General features: G+C 53.0%; 8 protein-coding genes across 8 annotated transcripts; 6 read left to right on the top strand and 2 right to left on the bottom strand.

Moving 5' to 3' along the window:
* Positions 1-612: 612 nt before the first annotated feature.
* Positions 613-2,880, top strand: BGZ61DRAFT_370276 (DNA photolyase, FAD-binding/Cryptochrome; the record flags this gene model as incomplete). The annotated part of the gene is made up of 2 exons (XM_046242008.1): positions 613-1,115; positions 1,170-2,880. The coding sequence occupies 2 exons, from the start codon at positions 613-615 to the stop codon at positions 2,878-2,880; spliced, it is 2,214 nt and encodes a 737-aa protein (XP_046095804.1).
* A 1,068-nt stretch (positions 2,881-3,948) lies between these two features.
* BGZ61DRAFT_485796 (uncharacterized protein) lies at positions 3,949-4,940 on the top strand (the record flags this gene model as incomplete). Its single annotated transcript, XM_046249753.1, has 2 exons — positions 3,949-4,398; positions 4,503-4,940. 2 exons carry the CDS (start codon positions 3,949-3,951, stop codon positions 4,938-4,940), a joined length of 888 nt encoding a protein of 295 aa, XP_046095805.1.
* An 811-nt stretch (positions 4,941-5,751) lies between these two features.
* BGZ61DRAFT_282235 (EthD domain-containing protein) lies at positions 5,752-6,223 on the top strand (the record flags this gene model as incomplete). Its single annotated transcript, XM_046238471.1, has 3 exons — positions 5,752-5,812; positions 5,863-6,005; positions 6,056-6,223. Coding segments are annotated over 3 exons (372 nt in total), but the record flags the coding sequence as incomplete, so codon positions are not given.
* A 2,085-nt stretch (positions 6,224-8,308) lies between these two features.
* Positions 8,309-10,861, top strand: BGZ61DRAFT_593998 (uncharacterized protein; the record flags this gene model as incomplete). The annotated part of the gene is made up of 4 exons (XM_046256820.1): positions 8,309-8,495; positions 8,545-9,081; positions 9,139-9,597; positions 9,735-10,861. The coding sequence occupies 4 exons, from the start codon at positions 8,309-8,311 to the stop codon at positions 10,460-10,462; spliced, it is 1,911 nt and encodes a 636-aa protein (XP_046095807.1). The 3' UTR covers positions 10,463-10,861.
* Positions 10,862-11,251: 390 nt separating this feature from the next.
* Positions 11,252-11,775, bottom strand: BGZ61DRAFT_465209 (uncharacterized protein). The gene has a single exon (XM_046247551.1). The coding sequence runs from the start codon at positions 11,591-11,593 to the stop codon at positions 11,375-11,377; it is 219 nt and encodes a 72-aa protein (XP_046095808.1). The 5' UTR covers positions 11,594-11,775; the 3' UTR covers positions 11,252-11,374.
* Positions 11,776-12,726: 951 nt separating this feature from the next.
* On the top strand, positions 12,727-15,159 carry BGZ61DRAFT_485799 (P-loop containing nucleoside triphosphate hydrolase protein; the record flags this gene model as incomplete). Its single annotated transcript, XM_046249754.1, has 7 exons — positions 12,727-12,898; positions 12,948-13,798; positions 13,869-14,166; positions 14,220-14,363; positions 14,416-14,481; positions 14,539-14,736; positions 14,792-15,159. 7 exons carry the CDS (start codon positions 12,727-12,729, stop codon positions 15,157-15,159), a joined length of 2,097 nt encoding a protein of 698 aa, XP_046095809.1.
* Positions 15,160-15,376: 217 nt separating this feature from the next.
* Positions 15,377-15,985, bottom strand: BGZ61DRAFT_433429 (uncharacterized protein). Its single transcript, XM_046243910.1, has 2 exons — positions 15,719-15,985; positions 15,377-15,657 (listed from the first exon to the last, which is right to left on the bottom strand). Exons 1-2 carry the CDS (start codon positions 15,870-15,872, stop codon positions 15,488-15,490), a joined length of 324 nt encoding a protein of 107 aa, XP_046095810.1. The 5' UTR covers positions 15,873-15,985; the 3' UTR covers positions 15,377-15,487.
* A 701-nt stretch (positions 15,986-16,686) lies between these two features.
* On the top strand, positions 16,687-18,685 carry BGZ61DRAFT_370185 (uncharacterized protein; the record flags this gene model as incomplete). Its single annotated transcript, XM_046242004.1, has 2 exons — positions 16,687-16,729; positions 16,809-18,685. The coding sequence occupies 2 exons, from the start codon at positions 16,687-16,689 to the stop codon at positions 18,683-18,685; spliced, it is 1,920 nt and encodes a 639-aa protein (XP_046095811.1).
* Between the last annotated feature and the right edge of the window lie 501 nt (positions 18,686-19,186).

A 19,186-nucleotide genomic window follows, 5' to 3' on the forward strand; every position in this document is an offset into this window, starting at 1 on the left:
TTCACCAGTCCCTGCAAGACAACTCACTGTCTCTCCTTCTCGCCCCCCGAAGGCACAGACGTGGGTTACGAGACGCCCTAAAGGCCTGGACTCAACATCTTGGATTTTATACCACCATCATATCCACCCCTTGGGCGTTGATACGTGACGCTAGCGTCCTGGAACCCGTCCGCACGGCGGCATCTCCCGCTTCTCAGCTCGTCTGGACCTCATCTGTGTCTGCACGAAGTACAAGGAACAATTGCGGACGCTAGATTTAAGATCCATCTCGCCTGCATCATCCCACATCCTCTGCAAGACTACACCACCGGACACATTGGACCCTGACCTTGGCTGTGTTGACTTACTGCTTTATATCCTGAGTCTTCTTCGGTGCCCATCTGGTGTCGAACCAGACTCTACTACGACCCTCCTAAGCTTTAGTCGATTACAACACAGGAGTCTAGCACCCTCATCCTCGGGTTCCTATTCGAAAACCAGACCGCTCTTACTCAGGTCCAATTAGCCCGCCACACCACTTCCCCCCTGGCCCCCTTAGCCACGATATCCTCTCTTCTTCGGATCCGGACGGCCCCATCAGCAGTGAAATCCACGGGACAGTTTAATTTGACCATGTCTAGGGGCAAGCTTCTAGTCTACCTGGTCCGCCGCGACCTGAGGATCGCAGACAATCCCATCCTTCATCACCTGGCCACCACTGACCATGGCTTCTCGCACTTTCTCCCTATCTTCGTCCTGCCACCCCACCAGATCGAAGTCTCGGGATTCCTCGCCGAGGATGAAGAGTCTCCCTATCCTCCAGCACTGAGTAAAGTCGGCAAATTCTGGAGATGTGGCCCCAACCGAGCCAAGTTCCTTGCCCAGTCCATCTGGGACATGAAGCAATCCTTGGAGACTTTGGAGAGCGGGCTTGCCATCAGGGTAGGACGCTACGAGGATGTTGTGTCAAGCATTATCGAGTCTCTCGAGGACTCCCATCACTCCATGGGTGCGGTGTGGATGACGGAAGAAAAGTCATTCGAGGAGGAAGAAGATCAAAAGGCCGTGTCCAACGTCTGTAACCTCAACCGCATCGACTTCAAGTTGTGGGAAGACGAAAAGTATTTCATTGACGAGTGAGCCTCCCTAACAGCTTCTGTAACCAACTTTGACTAACTCGCCAACCTAAGCCGTGATACGGGGTTAAAAGACCCTCAAGATCTTCCAGACATCTTCACCACGTATCGCAAGACCCAGGAGCCTCTCCTTCATCGGCCACGACCCTCATTGCCCTGCCCGGTGGTATCAACATTGCCGCCTCTCCCGCCAGCGACATGGGCACCCCCTCAGAAGATGCCGTTCGTGGAGCCCAAAACTTACGATGATTTCGAGGATCGACTTCTAGAACCCATCCAAAACATGCTCGCCAAACCTCCAGTCTACCCCCACGATGCTCGGTCTGCTCATCCTTTTCTAGGAGGCGAGAGCCAGGGGTGGGACCGCCTCTTCTATCTGTGCAGAACCGGCGGCATGGTACACTACAAGGAGACTCGCAATGGGCTTGTTGGAACGGACTATAGTACGAAACTTGCGGGCTACCTAGCACTAGGTTGCCTCACTGCTCGCCAAGTCCATGGAGAGTTGTTGAAACTGGAGAATGGCTTGGAGCCGGCATATGCTTTGGCCCAGGGATTCGGCAAGGGCGAATGCGAAGGGACCAAGGCTGTACGGTTCGAGCTTTTGTGGCGAGACTACATGCGCCTCTGTACCATGAAGTTTGGCTATCGACTGTTTCGACTCTCGGGATTCAAGGGAGAACAATTGGGGTCGGACACTTCAGAGCCAAAGTACGACAAGGTATGGAAATCTCCTGATGAGGAGATTGCAGCAGAAGGCCAAGACCCTCCACCCGAACAGATCAAGACCATCCTCGATCGATTTCTGGAGGGAAATACCGGCATGGGCCTCATCGATGCCGCTCAGCGAGAGCTATACCACACCGGCTATACATCGAATCGGGCGCGACAGAATGTTGCTAGCTTCTTCTCCAAACATCTCGGTATTGATTGGCGCTACGGAGCGGAGTGGTATGAAGCCATGTTGGTCGACTACGATGTTTCGTCCAACTGGGCCAACTGGCAGTACGTGGCTGGAGTGGGCAACGATCCACGAGGAGATGCCCGTATTTTCAATCCAGTCAAACAGGCTTTCGACTATGACAACAATGGACAGTTCGTCCGTACTTGGGTCCCTGAAGTCAAACACCTCGTGAAGCTGGAGAATGTATTTCAGGTGTGGACCTCCAATGAGGAGGACCTGGAGAAGTTCGGACTTACGGATGACGTGATGGTTACCGATCCCATCCACAAGATTGAGTTCATGATTGACCGCAAACCCCGTCCCCCTCGCAGACACAATCGCTGGAAGAGAGGCTCAGGCCGCGGCGGCGGTACCCGCCGCGTTGGGTCCGCACAAACAGAGAATGATGTCAGTACTGGGGCACATCGTAACGTCTCTACCTCCCCGGATGGCGATGGACAGTACTACGGTGGCGACATGATGTATGTCCCTGTCAGTGGAAGTCCGACGCCACGGGGTAACTGGAATCCGCGAGGTCGAGGAGGAGGCTCGTGGAGAAGCAATGCGCCACCTGGGTTGGTTCCTGGTGGCACAGGGGCCGCCTGGCCGTTCTCACACCCTCCATATATCCCCCCACCACGGCAGTTTATTCATCCTCACCCTCAAATCGACTCCCGCCCACACCCTGACGTTCAGTTCCATCCTCCCTGCATGCAGGCTGTATACGCTACAGGCTCGTACCCTCAACCTTCGTTCCTTACACCCTCGTTCTCTCCCCCTCCATATCCCCACCATCTTGCACACCTACGCCCCCCCGTCTAGCAGATGGGGATTCCCACACCATCAACGGTTTGGCCAGAATGTATGGCTACCAACAATGGTCATAATCTACAAGGGTATGACTACGCCGGAAGCCAGGTCTTTTACAAAATGGAGGGTTTGCTAGAAGACATGGTTGTTCCGTATGCGCCAGTCCAGGGAAAAGGTTCGGGCTGTGAGGATATGTTCACGAGGCTCCAAATTGAGATGACTTTGGCAATGGCGGAATATTTATTTTGTTGGTCTTCGCTTGTGTGTTTCTTCACCTAGTTTCGCTCTGGGTGATGGGGTTAAGGACGGTTTTATCTTCACGAACTGGAAGGGCATGCCTAAGGATGGGAGGTTATAATGCGATTGGGAAATTCGGCAGGGCCCCAAACAACTATGTATCTTTGAATACTCTTATAAATCTCATTGTCTCTGGCTCATGATTGATCTTCGGACCCCGTCGTACATCCAAAGGACAGTTTTCTACGTCCCTAGCAACCTCATTATGCTGGTCCTTATCGATCACATCTATTCCCGTCTTGCTCCCATTAATATATGTGATGCTGCCTGCTCTACCTTCGATTCTACACTAGAGCCCGGCATCAATGTCCAGAAAAATGTACGCGTCTCCCGTCCCACCTCGCTCTTATGGTCAGAGCTGTGCGCATGTATGAATTGCTGATCCTCCGTAGCATTTACGTCTTCCTGTTTTGCTATCATGCACGTCGTAATGGTTTTGTCGTCGACAACCTGGTTCATCGTAGCGATCAAGTTCCCCAGTTGGGATGGTCCCTCGCCCAGCTCAGTGCGGGGTGAAGTTCCGGGGTTGCGGGGCATCGGGATGGAGTTATCCACACTTGGTGTGCAGCTCTGGGTGGAACTGAAACTGTTTTCCGGGGTATTGGGATGGCGTCTCATGACCTATTCGCTCTGTGTTGATTCACAGGGTGGTTCCCACGGGATCTCACGGTACTTCGGCAATTGTCTGAGGTGGTGTAGTTGAAGAAGAGCGGCGTGAACGAGGAAAATTGGCTAGAACTTCACCAGCAACTCTTCCTACTCATCCAGCTAAATTCTAGCAACATGGCGTCTTCCAAAGTCGCGCTCATCACCGGCGGAGCCTCCGGTATGGGTCTTGCCGTTGCGCAGTCTCTCGCCTCCAAGGGATGGACGGTCCACGTCCTAGACTTCAACAAGGAGGCTGGTGTCACGACTGAGCGGTCCCTCGCCAACTCCAAGTTCCACCAAGTCGACGTGACATCGTGGAAATCACTTTCTGAGGCCTTCAAGAATGCCTTCTCGCAAGCCGGCCGCCTCGACTTCGTCTTCGCCAATGCGGGCATCGTGGAGAGAGACAACTTTTACGACACTCCGGACAGCGACGACATTCCGCCCGAGCCAAAACAGAAGACGCTGGATGTGAACTTGAACTCGGTGATTAATCAAAGCTATCTTGCGTTGCATTATTTCCGCCGCAGCCCACACAAGGGCATGGGCGCGTCGCTAGTGATGACCGCGAGTGTTGGCGGGTTGGTAAGTGGAAACTCATTCAGATCCATGCCGCCCTTGTTCAAACGAATGCAAGCGGTAATTGGAAAATTCAAGTACACTGACAATTTCACCCTTGGAATCATCAGTATCCATCTCAATACTGTCCCATATACTCCGCTTCGAAAGCCGGCGTCATCCACTTCATGCGGGCCATCGCCTTCCCTTACTACCATTCCAGTGGCATCCGCGTTTACGCCACCTGTCCGGGTACCGTCAAAACTAACCTCATGAATGACAAAGAGTGGACAGCATTTCCGGAGGAATACTTCACCCCGCTTTCCCGGATAGCATCAACCGTGGAGATGCTAGTGGAGGGCGGTGACATGACAGATGCGTGGGGCCGAACGGTCAAGGATGGAGAGGACTACGGCCTCGCGGTGGAGATAAACGCAGACAAGTTTTATTTCCGCGATATGCCAGAGTTTTGCGATGATTCAATGAGAAGGGTTATCGAGGCGACGAGTATGGAGAACCAACTGGCGAGGCTGGAGGAGTACAAAGCCAAGGGAAATGGTACCTCGTAGTTCCTTTCCAATGGAGCCGAATTAGTCCATTAAATGTGATGCATTCTGAGATGGCCATCTATGGCACAATTAAAGGCCTTGTTGCTTCAATATGCCTTCGTGGCTTTCTTTCGCCTCTAGCCAATACTACCTACCCGATGGGAGAAAGGCGCTAATGAATCAGCGTGAAGCACACCAACCTGATGAAAAGAAGTTTATCCTTCTGACGGAGTGCACAATAATGGATCTTCGTTCGGGATCGCTGCTCCGTCTTCCCCGCCTCTGCGACTTGGCTGATTGGCTCCAGATCTGTCCCTGAGTCCAGTGTCCTGGACCGCATTATGAGATTCACGCAATGGAAGTCAAAGTCGACGTCACATGCTTCTACACAAGGGATCCGTACGTCTTCGAGGATACCATGATTCTGTCAGGAGGAATAATATCCAGCAGGGAGTCGTGTTTGCTACCCTGTCACTCCCCTGCCACTCTCCATGGATAAAGCCATCCATGAGGCCCCATCATCTTCCAATGAGCTCCCACACCGAAGCCTTGAAAGCTGTCGTTTAGTGAATAGTGACCGTAGCTGGGAGCTTGGCGATTCTCCAGGAAAAAGATTGCCCTGTGGCCGCGGACAAACCCGTCTCCGAGGACAGTGATGGTTCATGGCATTGCCAAAGCATCGCGAGTATTAAGCCTTCCTGGTAGCAGAGTACCCCCTTTCCTTTAGACCGTACGGGTATACTCACACTCACAAATCATTATTGTTTTACATCATTTTCACGCTGCGACGGAGATCACCATGCCGAACACTGATCCAGCTCAAGGTCATGTGCAAATCGACCACGATTTCACGTTCGACGACTTCAAGTACGAAAAGGAAGTTCACTATCAACGTCAGTCATTTAATCAACTAGAAACTGGTTAAAGCTTACAGGTCTTCTAGCATGTGTCAGGGTTTCAATTTACTTTAAGAAGAAAAAGGGCGTCTCTCTCGAGCACTTCACCCAACACTGGGCTCACGTCCATGCTGACATGACGCTCGCCTCGAAGAAATTTGGCCTCTTCAGGGTCCAAAGATACACTCAGGTAAGTATAAGATCAATTACACGGAGTGCTCTTTTCATTGAAACGGATAGCATCACCAACTCCCTGGGATGAAGGAGGGGCTTGCCAGGATGAGCATGAACGCAATGGAGTTTGACGGATGCTCGACGCTGTGGTTCAAAAAGTGGGAAGACTTTGAGAATTTCTTCACGAGCCCCGAATACGAAACCAACTTGACAGACGACTGCAAACACTTCATGGACGTAGAGGGCGGTCTCAGCGTCTTTGCAGGGTACGTCCCAGTAATCTCACAGTATTCGTCACGGGGCCATCTAACCATCACTACAGACATGATGTCATTGTGTTCGGAAAAGGAATTCCAGATGTTGATGACCAGAATGGGCTTACAAAAGGCTCTCACGTAGAGATAGCGTAGGAGGTGCGGAGCAAGATTCGGGAAGAGGTTGAACACCACATCACGTCGACAGTCAGATGAGGGGCGATGACCTGTTTCCAGGCATCAAATGCACCTCGTGAATACGTCGCCACATTCAATCCATAGCTTCCGTATCTGTCGACGTATTTACTAACGAATTGTTCGCGCTTTGCCCCAAGTCCCGTCGCCTGGAGGTCTGTTTCCTGTCTAGTAGTCAACTCCATGGCCACTTAAACATTCCGCGGATCAGATCCACTGAATCCATGCCGAGTCTCGGCCCTGCAATTACACTGGCCATCTCTGCATGGCCCTGGTGGACGGCTGCCAACTAGAGAACTACTCCGAGAGCCGCCTGCACCGGTTCATTGTCGCACGCTGAAGTCATGTTGGGATCTGTGACACAATCCGCAAGCCAGGAAGGAACGCGAATCAAGGTGCTGGAGAACTTGCCTGAACATTTTATGGCCTGTCTCAGCTGGGCTCTAATAGTTGCCAGAGATGAGCCTCCCGTCAGCGGAGCCTCGCCGGGACAGAATGGTCGGAACAATTGGACACTGGAGAAGAATAGTCAATCTTGGGGAACAGGCTCTCTGCTTCGCCACTACAGGAAGTGCGAATTGGCAATCAAGATATTTGCAACTTGAACGCATAGATTATAATTCGATCATAATACGACTGGAACAACACTATACCGGAGACCACATCAAGCCTAGTACCGGGCACCCCCTAGCTCGGCCCTGTAATTTAGTGATCACTCCCGGATGCCCCCCGCTAAGACAACCGACCGAACTCCCCAGGTTCATCTAATTTACAAAGGCTCACGGTCAATTACAATTTACAATGACAATTGACTAAAATGAATGCAAATCACTTTCCAAGCTTATCTCTTTGATCCTCATTTTAATTTTCTTTTCTTTTGAACAAGAAACGTCCAGCAGGCTCCAATCTAGAACTCGCAGTCTCACAGTGACAGGCGGATGCATCTTGCCGCCTCAGGTCAGCTCCTCTGCCGCATAAATATTGAGATCTAGGCCCTCAACGCCTGAATACTATAACGAAAGGATACCATATGAGGGCTACCGCTCGCGCCACCTCTCAAAGTCAAGTGCCACCGTTTCAGACAACGCCGTAACCAAATCGATGAGATGCAGCGCGGACCTAGTGCTCCTTAGCTTCTGGAGCTGGGATTGGGCGTATAGTAGCACCAGTGAACTGCCCGATGATATGGGTTGACGGAGATGGAAGTCAACAAACAGTTGTTGATCGATTCAACTACGTGCTCAATTTCGTTTTCTGGTCTTCATACTTTTGATCTCCTTTGGGCGCAGAAAATCACAGAGGCTGCTGATGCTGTGGCTTCAAAAGCTGCCCATCAACAGCCCTTGGCCATGCATCGAGGCTCAAACTGCCACCGCTACGCCCTGGCTGTGTCGTATGTTCAATAGGGTAGGTGACCATGTATTTTTAACAACTATTTGTCCATGCGTGTCTCAACAACCCCGCGCGTTCTGGTTTTGTTTATGGGATCTAGACCATCAACTTACGAGCTGAACGGAGACGAGATGCACTGACAGCTCATGAGACGTGTGGTCCACCAAAGCCCAAGGGAATTGGCTCACCACATTGTTTCAAAAGGAAGCATTGGGAGGCAAAGGGTGTGACTTGCAGATACAATGGCGCTACGTAGTAATTGAGTAGATTTGCCCAGCACTTGGTCAAACTCTCGTTCAGTGGGCGAGTGTCGCATAGCATGCGACTACGGGTAAGGTCTGGTATAAAAATGGCAGTTCTTGAGTTCTCGGTGCACAATCAACCTGTTCGACTCTAAATCCCAAGATCCTACCTTTTCCGAATTGTTCACTTCCAATCAATCCCCTACTGTTTTTGGAAATCCCAAACCTCGGCCACAATGACAACCTCGACCGGATCTGACGCTGCGGCGACCTGGAGACTCGAGCGGCCCACGACGATGGATCCAGCCGTGCGGACTACTGTTCCCTCCTCGGATGGTCTGGGTGGCGTCAATTCTGTCATTAATCCAGACATGCGCAGTCTGGTAAATGAAGAGGACATCAAAGATGGCGGCAAGTATCGATGTAAGTGCAAGATCCGGGCCTCCTAGTCCCTCGCGGCTAACCATACCAGCTGTCGTCAAGATCCAATCTCTGGCTCCAAACAAGTGGTCACCCAAAGAGGTCTGGGCTATGGGCACCGGATGGCTTATACGTCCAGACCTAGTCGTCACCGCCGCGCACATCGTGTATCACGTTGGGCCCAGATGGGTCGGTGCCACGACTCAGGTCAAGTGCTACATTGGCTACAATGGTCGAGACTCGATGCAGTCTCAACAAGCTCAAGCTAGATACGGCCAGTCTGTGGCGGTCCCGGCCGACTGGGTAAATAAACGCAATCAAGATAGAGAGCAGAACCAGAACATTGCCTTTATCCAGCTCGACAAGCCATTCGACGGCAACCTTCGCCTCTTTACCTTCTCGACCACAGCTGAGACTAGGATGGGCATACTGGGGGTAGTTGGGTATCCTGGAGACCGCTATCTTCGTCGTAGCAGTGGAGATGACATTGAATTTGGCGCTCAGATGTACGAGCGATATGTCTTGTCAAATTATAATCTCACTCTCTCTCCAAACCACATGATCGAGTACGCTCTTTCTACCTATCTAAGTAAGCCATGGAATAGATTCGCTAGGTAATATTCCGTGCTTATTCAAGTTCATTTAGGACAGTGCGGTGCCCCCATCGTGCAAGAGGACAGAAACACGGTCATTGGAACGCACTGCCATGGCGGTGAGGGCTATGGGAATAACTCAGGCACTTCAATCTGCGGCCCTTATGGACATGACTACCAAGCATTTGCCAACATATTCGATTACCAAAGGTCCAGCTTTGGGACATCCGATCATATCCAATTCGTTGACATCCACGGCAGAGACAGTCGAACAATAATGCCAGCCATCTCTAGCAATGGCCAGTTCTCCAGCCCCCAACACGGAGCTATCCCGACAACACCAACCATGCCAGCAACCTCTCCCGGAAACAGCTCCTCCGCTTCGCACAGCGCAGGTACCTCAAACTGGAAAGGGACGCCAGAAATCGCCGATGCCGGAGGCTTCTTCCATGTCCTGCACAATGTAGCGCAGGTGGACTCGGCCGTCGACGCATCTCTGTCGTGTCTTCTCGGTCCGCTGAGCGGCTTGTCCAGTGCTGCCGCCGACACTCTGATCGCTTGCGTCTGCAGAGTGGCCATGTCTATTGGCGGCTTCACCAGCATGGACGGGATTTCAGAACGGGCCTTGGCAGCTGAGGCCGCTCTCCAGCCGTCCTCCGCTTGGAACCATCTCCGGAACGGGGCGAGGTCATCCACAAGATGCAGATCATCTGGTCAGCCAACGCCCCCAACCTCGAGGAACTCGCCAGCCGGCTTGCATTGGCGCTTACACAGTGCGCTCTGGACATTGCCGTACATCGCCTGTCTAAGACATCGGATCCCCGCCGTATGAGAGAGGGCTACGTCAGCTTTCTGCCCCAAAGACGTTACTTGGATGTAGGGGGCGGCCTGCCCGCGGCTCCTCGGAAAAGATGTCCCTTTGTTGAAAGCCTCCTCCAGCCTACCCTGGTCGTTGTTGGGGAGGAGGAACTCCTTGGGTGGCTCGAATACGTCCTGGAGGTGGCTGTCTCGGATGAGGCACCCCTGGTTTCTCAAGCTACGAGATCCGCGCTTGCTAGCATCGTCCCCAAGCGACTCGGGGACTCGGAATTCATTCCCACTCAGCCGCATCGCGATAAAGACGCAACGCTTATCCTATTCAATCGTGCCATGATGGCAGACGTCGCCCTACAGGCACTAATGGATCTTCCCCGCCAAAGCCTATCTCGGATAGATCTCAAAGGCCGAGAGGGCCAGAACATGTTTGACTTCATTAAGACGGTATTGCAAAAAATGGGTCCCTCTGTCTCGGCCTCCCTAAAGAAGTCATTCCGGGAACTCGTACCGGTCCTCATGGAAACCGCGAACAATGATGCGCCACGTCAGCCGACTGCTTGACCGTTAATTGAGAAGAGCGGTGATCAACGGATGCTGTAGCCGAAATTCGAAGTGGCTGAACTAGTTTTCTGTCAAATATGACACTGCGGTATTGGTCCGGGGATGTGTTGTTGGCTTGGCTCTCGCTCGCGAGGGAGGATGCATGCCGTTGAGTGCGTGGGCCAACAAGTCATAGGACGACGATGACCGACGGCTGGACGCCATGCAGGAAGCTACCGGCTTGGCTTGTGACGAGTTATCAATTCTATGATAAGTGTGTTTGAGAAATATGAGGGTGTAGCGAGGAAAGTGCCGGCAGGACAGGGTTTTGTCGTCGGGAGACCGCGTCAAGCTAGATGATCCTTTTGTCTTTGGCTCGGTACCATTTCTATTGTCTCCATTGTTGTCGCTCCATGTCTGTACCTAAAGAGGACCTAAAGAGGGGTTCTCTCGTTATCAGTCACATAGTGGCGTGCTCTATTGCTTTGCAAAAAGCAATCTTGCAGGACCCTTGTCAGCATAGTCGATAAGTCACGATACCTCCGCTCATCGAGACTCTGCTTGTCGCCGCTGTGGCAGTGATTGTGTGGATGATTTGTGGGGCCAGATGTGCGGATACTACCCTCCAATCCCAAATGTCTTTGACACATACGTTTGAACTCATCCATCGGGCGACAATCGGTGGCTTTTCAGGCTCTAAGATGCGACTATCTATGCACGAGGGTTTCGTGGAGGCGCAGGATGATGCACTTTAGGGTGCTCGGTCCGCACTGCCGTCTTTTTGCTTCTCTCTACAACCACGGCTGGCCTATTGATACCTCGAATCGGCGATGGCTGACACGAAATTACAATACAAAAAGCACTTATACCACTTGTAGCCTGGTCCGAGCTATTCAGCCTAGCTGGGTCGCGGCCTCAATATGTCTCAATGTCTCACCGCAGCCAACGTGTCGTCCCTTGAATCAAGCGCCACCAACAGTAATCCTGGTTGTCCCCACGCGGTAGGAGGACGAAGATGGGAGGATACGTGACAACGCAGGGCCAACAGAATCGCGTGGGGTAAGGGGGAGTGCTGTGTGGTACCGGCCGGCATTCAACAACACTTGCAGATCGTACAGCATCCTTCACGCGGTGAGCAATGACGCTGCTCATGATCGTCCAGATGAGATGGGGCTACTTGTCAGTTTCGCGAATCATACTAACAAAATCCCAGAACCGGGCTCCTGGATCAGGACTCTACTGACAATACTACCAGTGCGCGCGAGAGCGAGAGATGTCCCGCCAGCTAGAATGACCCGCTCGCCAGACACTTCCCACCAGCTGGAGTACTTTTACGACCGAGCAGCTCAAGTGGGCAGCACCAATATCCCGGAAGACACCGAGACAGAAGCTGAATACTACTGCACCTCTGCCTTGTCGTTTATGATAGTATTGTTTACGATGGTCATTGTTTATGAGTTGTGTGGTGATTGTCGGGTCTAATTGGCAGAGTCAGCCACAAGATGCCATTCATGGCGTTCTTGCAGGACGGCACAGAGAGCTATCCTAATGCACATTGTGAAATGGGAAAAGATCCACACATTTTCTTTCCTCTCCTCTCTTTTACAGACCAATCTCAGCCCTAGATCCTATCTCGATCCCATGGGGCCGCTCGGATGCAACCCATGACACGCCTCGCAACCGTGAGCCGTGTCATCCGCTAACACACCGAGCCCTTGCGCATCCACGTCCCCCGCACCCCCGGTCCAATCCCTCAGCCGCATTTGTTTTCTCTTTTATGACAGATCTCAGGTACATGTGAAACATCCGGTGGTAGCGTGAGCTGAGACGGCGGTATTCGAGCCGGATCTTTTAGTGATGTGACGGATTGAGAAAAAGCGGCAGGATATCAGGCCACAATTTGAGTCGTTTTGCCAGACCCAGAAATGTATTGGATCTCTTGAGTTGGTGTGGCAGTCCGTCTGTCTGGGCCAGGCTGTGTGTGCCGTCCTGTTGGGCGAAGAGCATCAATAGGCTGAGTTGGCACTGAGAAAGGACAGTCTTGGCACGTTGGGTCGCATAAGCAGCGGCCGCAACAACCCAGAGCCTTGTTCGGTACTTTGAGAGAAGCACCCAAATGAGATTGAGGCAACCTGGGGAAGTGAGGGCTCTGAGGTGATAAAGTCAGGGGGTTCCGACCACTCTGGAAATTCGCAGCTATCCACCTTTCATCTTTCGTCCAAGAGGCAAACTTCAACAACACTGGCAAACACTCCCACACTCCTCCATTGAATTTGGCTGCAGCCATGGTTGCCACCAATTCAGACGGCCAGCCTAACCGTCGCCGTGGTCAAGGTCAGCGCATTGTACCTGAGTACTACCTCAATCCCGATTACAGGATTGCGCCTTCGGCTGAGCTTCATGCCCTGCAACAAGCCCAGCAAGATGCCCTGCAAAGGATTCAGACTCCACCTTCGAGTCAGTTACCACAATGATATCTCATGGCCATTGTTATTAACAAGATTAGCTCCGGACTTGAGACCGACCTATTCGACTGGACAGATTTCCGGAGTCAAGGCCCTCTTTGCGATAAGCAAGCTCCTCTGTTCATGTTGCGTCGTCTACAATGTCAAGAAGCCATCTGACAAGGACCCCGAGCGAGTCGAAACAGCCCAAAGCCAAATCGAGTTATTTGCCATCGTCTGCTATAACCACCCCGTCGGCGAGTTATGGAGGCTTGAGTGCATCGGGATCAACAACGAGGATCTCAGGGATTCTCTGTTTCTTCTGTTTGAAGACTACCCTGCCGTCGATTGCACGTCTACGGAATTGCGCTTCACTCAACCATTCGTCCCCTTCCTTCATCTTTGGGCCAAGTTCGTTGATCTGGTGGAATCAGTGACGGAGCCGGTCCTGCGTGAGAACCTTGAAATCCTCCAACATATACTAAAGAAGCAACTAAAGGAGGCTTTCAAGGCAGATGAGGTCCTTCAAGAAACAGCCTGTGTCAACTTTGACCAAGTGCCCATCGCCTTTACCCCCGGCGAGATCATCTTGAACAAGAAGGACGGCGTGATGAGCGCCGCACTTCTCAAGGAGATCGAACGAGTCACCTCCGATGACGAGAAGGATGTGTGCTACCGCTTCAGGGTCAATCAACTTGATTGGGACGGCATGAACTGCGGAGTCAGAGAATCTACCTTTAAGATTGCGGAGTTTGAGGGGGCTCTTCCCTTGGGAGATATGGATGTTCTGCCTCTGAAATCCCATCCGCGCCATGAGGTTGTCAAAGAACGTCTTATCGCCCGGGGCCGCAGGTTTGAGAAGCTGCGACACGAGCGCCTCATGATCTACAACGCCCATGGAAGAGAGATGATCGTCCATAACACGATGATGAAGGCAAGTCAATTCATTCCTAGACCAAGCAAGGCGCTAACGAGAACCCAAGGTGAACGAGCGGGTGATTATCGATGCCAAGGCTTTTTACGAGGATGCAAGGGGCCTCAGAGCCTCGCTCAAGCCTTTGAGTGACCTCGAGCCCGAAAATGCTATTCGGAAGCCGATTATCCCGACCAAAGCGACCTTCCGCGAGCTCGTAGAGAGCCCAGCGACGTTCTGCCGCGGCCAGGGTCGACCTTACACGCCTGAGAAGAGGAACACGCCAGACTATTCGCCCTTGACGGACGACCAGTGCCTTTTGGCTGTGCCGACCGTATTTGGGTTCGGTCTTGATACCAAGAAGTGGTGTAAGTGGAACCGGTTCAATTAACAGAAATGTGATGAAACTAATAATGACTAGTCAAGCTGAGCGTCAGCCATCTCCAGGAAATGTCGTGGAACTCGGACGCCATGGACAAGCTCGTCATCAATGAGTCCGACAAGGACCTGGTGCTTAGCCATGTTTGCGCTGCTGCTCAGACTCCCAAGTTTGGGGAGGAGAAAGGTTTGTCACGATGCTATTATTAATTTGAATAGAGCATGCTAACCGACTGCAGGACAAGGATCCATGATCCTGCTTGCTGGTCCTGCTGGCACTGGAAAGACGTTCACTGCCGAGACTGGTAAGTAATCCCCCGCCACGATGACGCCTGGACAAGTATATTAACGGCGATCTTTAGCATCCGAGGAGGTGAAGCGCCCTCTTTACAAGCTCAGCGTCAGTGATCTTGGAACAAATGCCGCCGATGTCGAGAGCAACTTGACGAGGGTGCTCAGGCGTTGTGCCAAGTGGGCCGCGATCTTGTCGATTGATGAGGCCGACGTGTTCCTCGAGGCTCGCTCGGCCCACAGCCTCGAACGCAATAAGATCGTCTCCGGTGAGATTGCTCCAAACCCAGAATACTCCAATCCGTGCTAACATTGTTCGGTCAGTTTTCCTCCGACGTCTGGAGTACTACAGCGGAGCCATGATTCTCACGGCAAACCGCTACTTCACCGTTGACAAAGCGTTCGAGTCGCACATCGACCTCGCCCTTCCCTTCAAGGAGCCTGAGGCGGCTGCGCGGGCCAAAATCTGGCGCAACTTCGTCAACAGGAGCGTCGCAGCCAGCGCCTTGGGGGATGGAGAACTTGCACCCCTGGCCAAGGTACCTCTCAACGGGAGACACATCAAGGGCGCTTTCAAGACAGCGTGTGTCTTGGCCGCAAGACGCAGGGTTCCGTTGAATATTGAACACCTTCAAACCGCGATTGAAGCACGACACCGGGCCGCACGCTTACTCGGCGGCGGAGGTGTTTGAGCAGATTGCGCCGAGATCGGGTAAGATCATCGTGCAAGGTGTCTTGGTGCGGATTTGATGCTGGGTCCCTCATCTACTTCTTATATCTTTCTCATGTTTCGTTTATTTCTTTTTTCCCAACTTTTTCCTTTATCATCGTCAATCCTGACGCACACGCTCCTTAAATTTTCCTGAGGGTACTGGGGGCGCACACTACAAACAACTGATTGGAAAGTCGTCAAAAAATAATATCTTCTTCGGAAGATGCGACATGTTTTATTTCATAGCTCGTTATCCCACCAAAAGATAAAAAAAAGAACCATTTTTATCAAATTCCTGGGTCTCCGCTCTAAGCGCCGTAGTCCTTATCCTTGTCCTTGACGAAGAATTCCTTGCCAGTCGTCTCCTTGTACTTGTCGCGGATGAAGTCGGAGACGGCCTCGTCCTTCGCCTGTTCGGCAGCGCTTTCGTTGCTCTGGTCACCTTTACCCAAGAAGTTTTCCTGGACATAATCGACAGCTGTTAGGAGAGGTATTAGCGGTTGCGAGAAGGCGTGGAATGGAAGGTGTTGGAGTGTTACCCTTGTCCAAGTGGTCCTCGTTCTTCTCGCCCTTGGCACCGCCGCCTGCGAAGTTGTTGACCTTGTCCATGAAGCCGCCGCCGCTACCGCTGTCGGCTTGCTTCTCCTCGGTCTTCTTGTCGCCGTCGCCGGCCATGCCTTTGAGGAAATCCATCGTGGATGGTGGGGTCAAGGTCGTACTGGTATTGTTTGGATGGTTTGATGTCGGCTGGGATTAGAGGGTGGATGGACGACGGAGATGGACAATGACTACGCACAATTGAAGAGAGAGAAAGGATCACACGAGCAAAGGCATCTTGGGACAATGTATTTATAGGTGGATTCACTCTCACAGAGATACTTTAGTCAACTCGTCCAACAACAGGCCAGAGGAAGCAAGGCGGGGTAAAGCATGGCAGGACGGCCGCTTCCCTGCTTTAGGGACAGTGACTGCAGTGATTACACGATTGCCCGTGTATGATGGAGAGATGGAGTACGCGTGCCAACCGCTGACGCAACGTGGTAGCCAGTTTCATGCGCTTGGAACCTGGAATGGGCCAATCTCAGAGCAGGCGAGAGCTGCGCAACCTGGAACAGCTGAAAGATGATGCATTTAGTGACGTTGATGCTGTCGGCGATTGGCTTGCGATAAGATAAGCTTACAGTAGCTGCACCTCGCCTAATAGATACGGGGCCGTAGGTACCTTAAGTAAGGTTATCCATGAGCTCATAAAGCCACAACTGCCGCAGCCACCACAGCCACCACAGCCACGGCCTGGCGGGGTAAATGGCGGGGCTTAACCCCACCAGCCTCTGGCCGACTGAGTCAGGCCAAGGCTGATCGCGCGACTCATCGCATCGGCAGTGACGCATCTTTGCGACAACAGCTTCGAGTTACAAAAGCTCGCGCCTCGCGACTCCAACGGGAGAGCTCTGGCTTTAGACACCACCAACACTTAGCGACAAACCACAGGTCTACGAGCATCGCCATGTCTAAGAAGAACGACGATCTCCTGCGGCGCCCGCTCTATGGTAAGCCCACGCAATTGCCTTTGCCCCGCCATTCAATCGCCGACAAGGCTACGACAACCAAAGCTAATCATCCCCCTAGTCTATGATCTGCCGTCCGAGGTCCTAGACACCTTGACCCAAAAGTCAGATGCCGACACTGACGCCATCTCGGCCGTCGATCCCACGAGCCCATCCTCAGAAAGCTCCGCGACATCCGACGGCAATCTTGTTGGTAGCCAGGCCTGCTCGCTCTGCGGCCTCACCTTCACAACCCTCCTCGACCAGCGCGGCCACCTAAAATCCGACCTACACCACTACAACCTCAAGCAGAAGCTACGCGGGCAGAAGCCTGTATCGGAAGCCGAGTTTGAGAAGTTGATCGGAAACCTCGACGAGTCCCTGTCGGGATCAGACTCGGACGACGAGGAGGATGAAGAGGAGGACGGCCGACAGGAATCGACGCTCACAGCCCTGCTGAAGAAGCAAGCGAAACTGGCAGATAAAAGAGACGGTGGAAATGACGATGAAGATGAGAGCGCAGCCAAGAAGAATCGCGGCAAACCACCACTGTTCTGGTTCAGCACTCCTGCTCTCCCAGAGAATACCTACTTTGGCATGTACCGCGCCATTCTCACCGGAGAGGAGCTACGGAATTCCGACCTAGTCGAGGTCCTGAAAAAGAAGCAGGTGGCGCCCATATCAATGCCCAGGATCCCCAAGGACGGCACGCTCCCAGAGTTTGCTTACAAGGGTCCACACATCTTCCTCTGCATGATCGGCGGTGGCCACTTTGCAGCAATGGTCGTGTCACTCGCGCCACGGCCGACAAAGGGCGGAACCACCATGAATCGGGAGGCAACGGTGCTCGCACACAAGACATTCCACCGATATACAACGCGACGGAAACAGGGTGGCTCGCAGTCGGCCAACGACAACGCCAAGGGTACTGCGCACTCGGCTGGTTCGAGCTTGCGTCGTTACAACGAGCAGGCCTTGGTGGAGGATGTACGGGCCCTCCTCTCCGACTGGAAAGCCCTCCTGGATACAGCTGAGCTGCACTTTATCCGGGCAACTGGCACTACGAATCGGAGGACGCTGTTCGGCCCGTACGACGGCCAGGTCCTGAAGCACAATGACACACGTCTACGGGGCTTCCCCTTCAGCACTAGGAGAGCAACGCAGAATGAGCTTATGCGGTCATTCATCGAGTTGACGCGATTAAAGGTTCGCGAAATCGACCCTGCCCAGGAGGCCAAGGAAGCCGAGCCTGCAGCGCCGAAAAGGGCTACAGAGTCAAAACCCGCGAAGCCGAAGCTGTCGGAGGAGGAAGAGACGGCATTGCTCCATACATCACAGCTCCAAGCGTTCACCCGAAGATCAAAACTGCCGGCGCTCTTGTCATACCTCAAAAACAACACCGTCAGCCCAGACTTTGAGTTCCAGCCTACAGAGCAAAACCACCACGCCCCTCGGCCGCTCCATCTCGCCGCTGCTCAAAATGCTGCGCCGCTTGTGTTGGGGCTCCTCGCGCGGGGTGGCGCAGATCCCACGATCACGAACAAGGAAGGCAAGACGCCGTTCGAACTCGCCGGCGATCGCTCAACTCGAGATGCCTTCCGCGTTGCCCGTTCGGAGCTTGGCGAAGCCAAGTGGCCCTGGGACGCCGCCAAGGTGCCTCCTCCCATGACCAAGGCCGAGGCGGATCAGCGCGACGAGAGGGAGAAGAAAGAGGCGGACAAGCAAGAGGCTGATCGACGGCGGGCAGAGGAGGAGCGTCTGCGATCTGAAGGTCCCAAGGTGACGGAGAGCCGGAAACCCAAGGGCAATACGCTCGCGGCGGGTCTAACAAAGACGCCGCAAGAACGGAGAGAGGCTGAGGCGCGTGGTCTAACGCCGGAGATGAGGGTACGACTCGAGCGAGAGCGGAGGGCAAGAGCCGCGGAGGAGAGGATGCGCAAGCTACAAGGTGGGGAATGAGGGCGTTGGTAGCTCGCGATGCCTGCAGGAGGTCGCGAAAGAGAAAGAACTGAAATCACCAAGCTTCCACATCACACGGGAACTTACTTGGCCTCTGCACGAGATGGAATAAAAGGGCACACTAGAACAAAAGACCCTCCTAAAGCGTCATGTACAACTACTCGTGCGCCTTTGATTAGCAAAATATCCTAAAAGACATTCCACCCAAGGCACTCCAAGTCGCGTTCTTTGTCCTCGAACCGCCAAATTCAGACTCGCGAAACCACACAGGCAACAACACAACCAATTGCATCCAGCAGGTCTCTTGGAATTCTTGTCATCTTCTCAATGTATCACTTCGCGCGGGCCAGGTAATGCAGTGTCACCGTCAGGATGGTGTAGCACACTCACGCGGCATGCTTTGGGTCTCGTTGTTCGTGCCGACCTCGCCTGGGATTTCGTGTGTGCCGATGCAACGCTCGAGACCTTGTGGTCATGGTTATTTCTGTGACGCGGTGCTGA

The sequence above is a fragment of the Ilyonectria robusta genome (assembly GCF_021365365.1).
Source record: "Ilyonectria robusta strain PMI_751 chromosome Unknown BGZ61scaffold_40, whole genome shotgun sequence".
NCBI classification, from domain to species: Eukaryota; Fungi; Ascomycota; class Sordariomycetes; order Hypocreales; family Nectriaceae; genus Ilyonectria; species Ilyonectria robusta.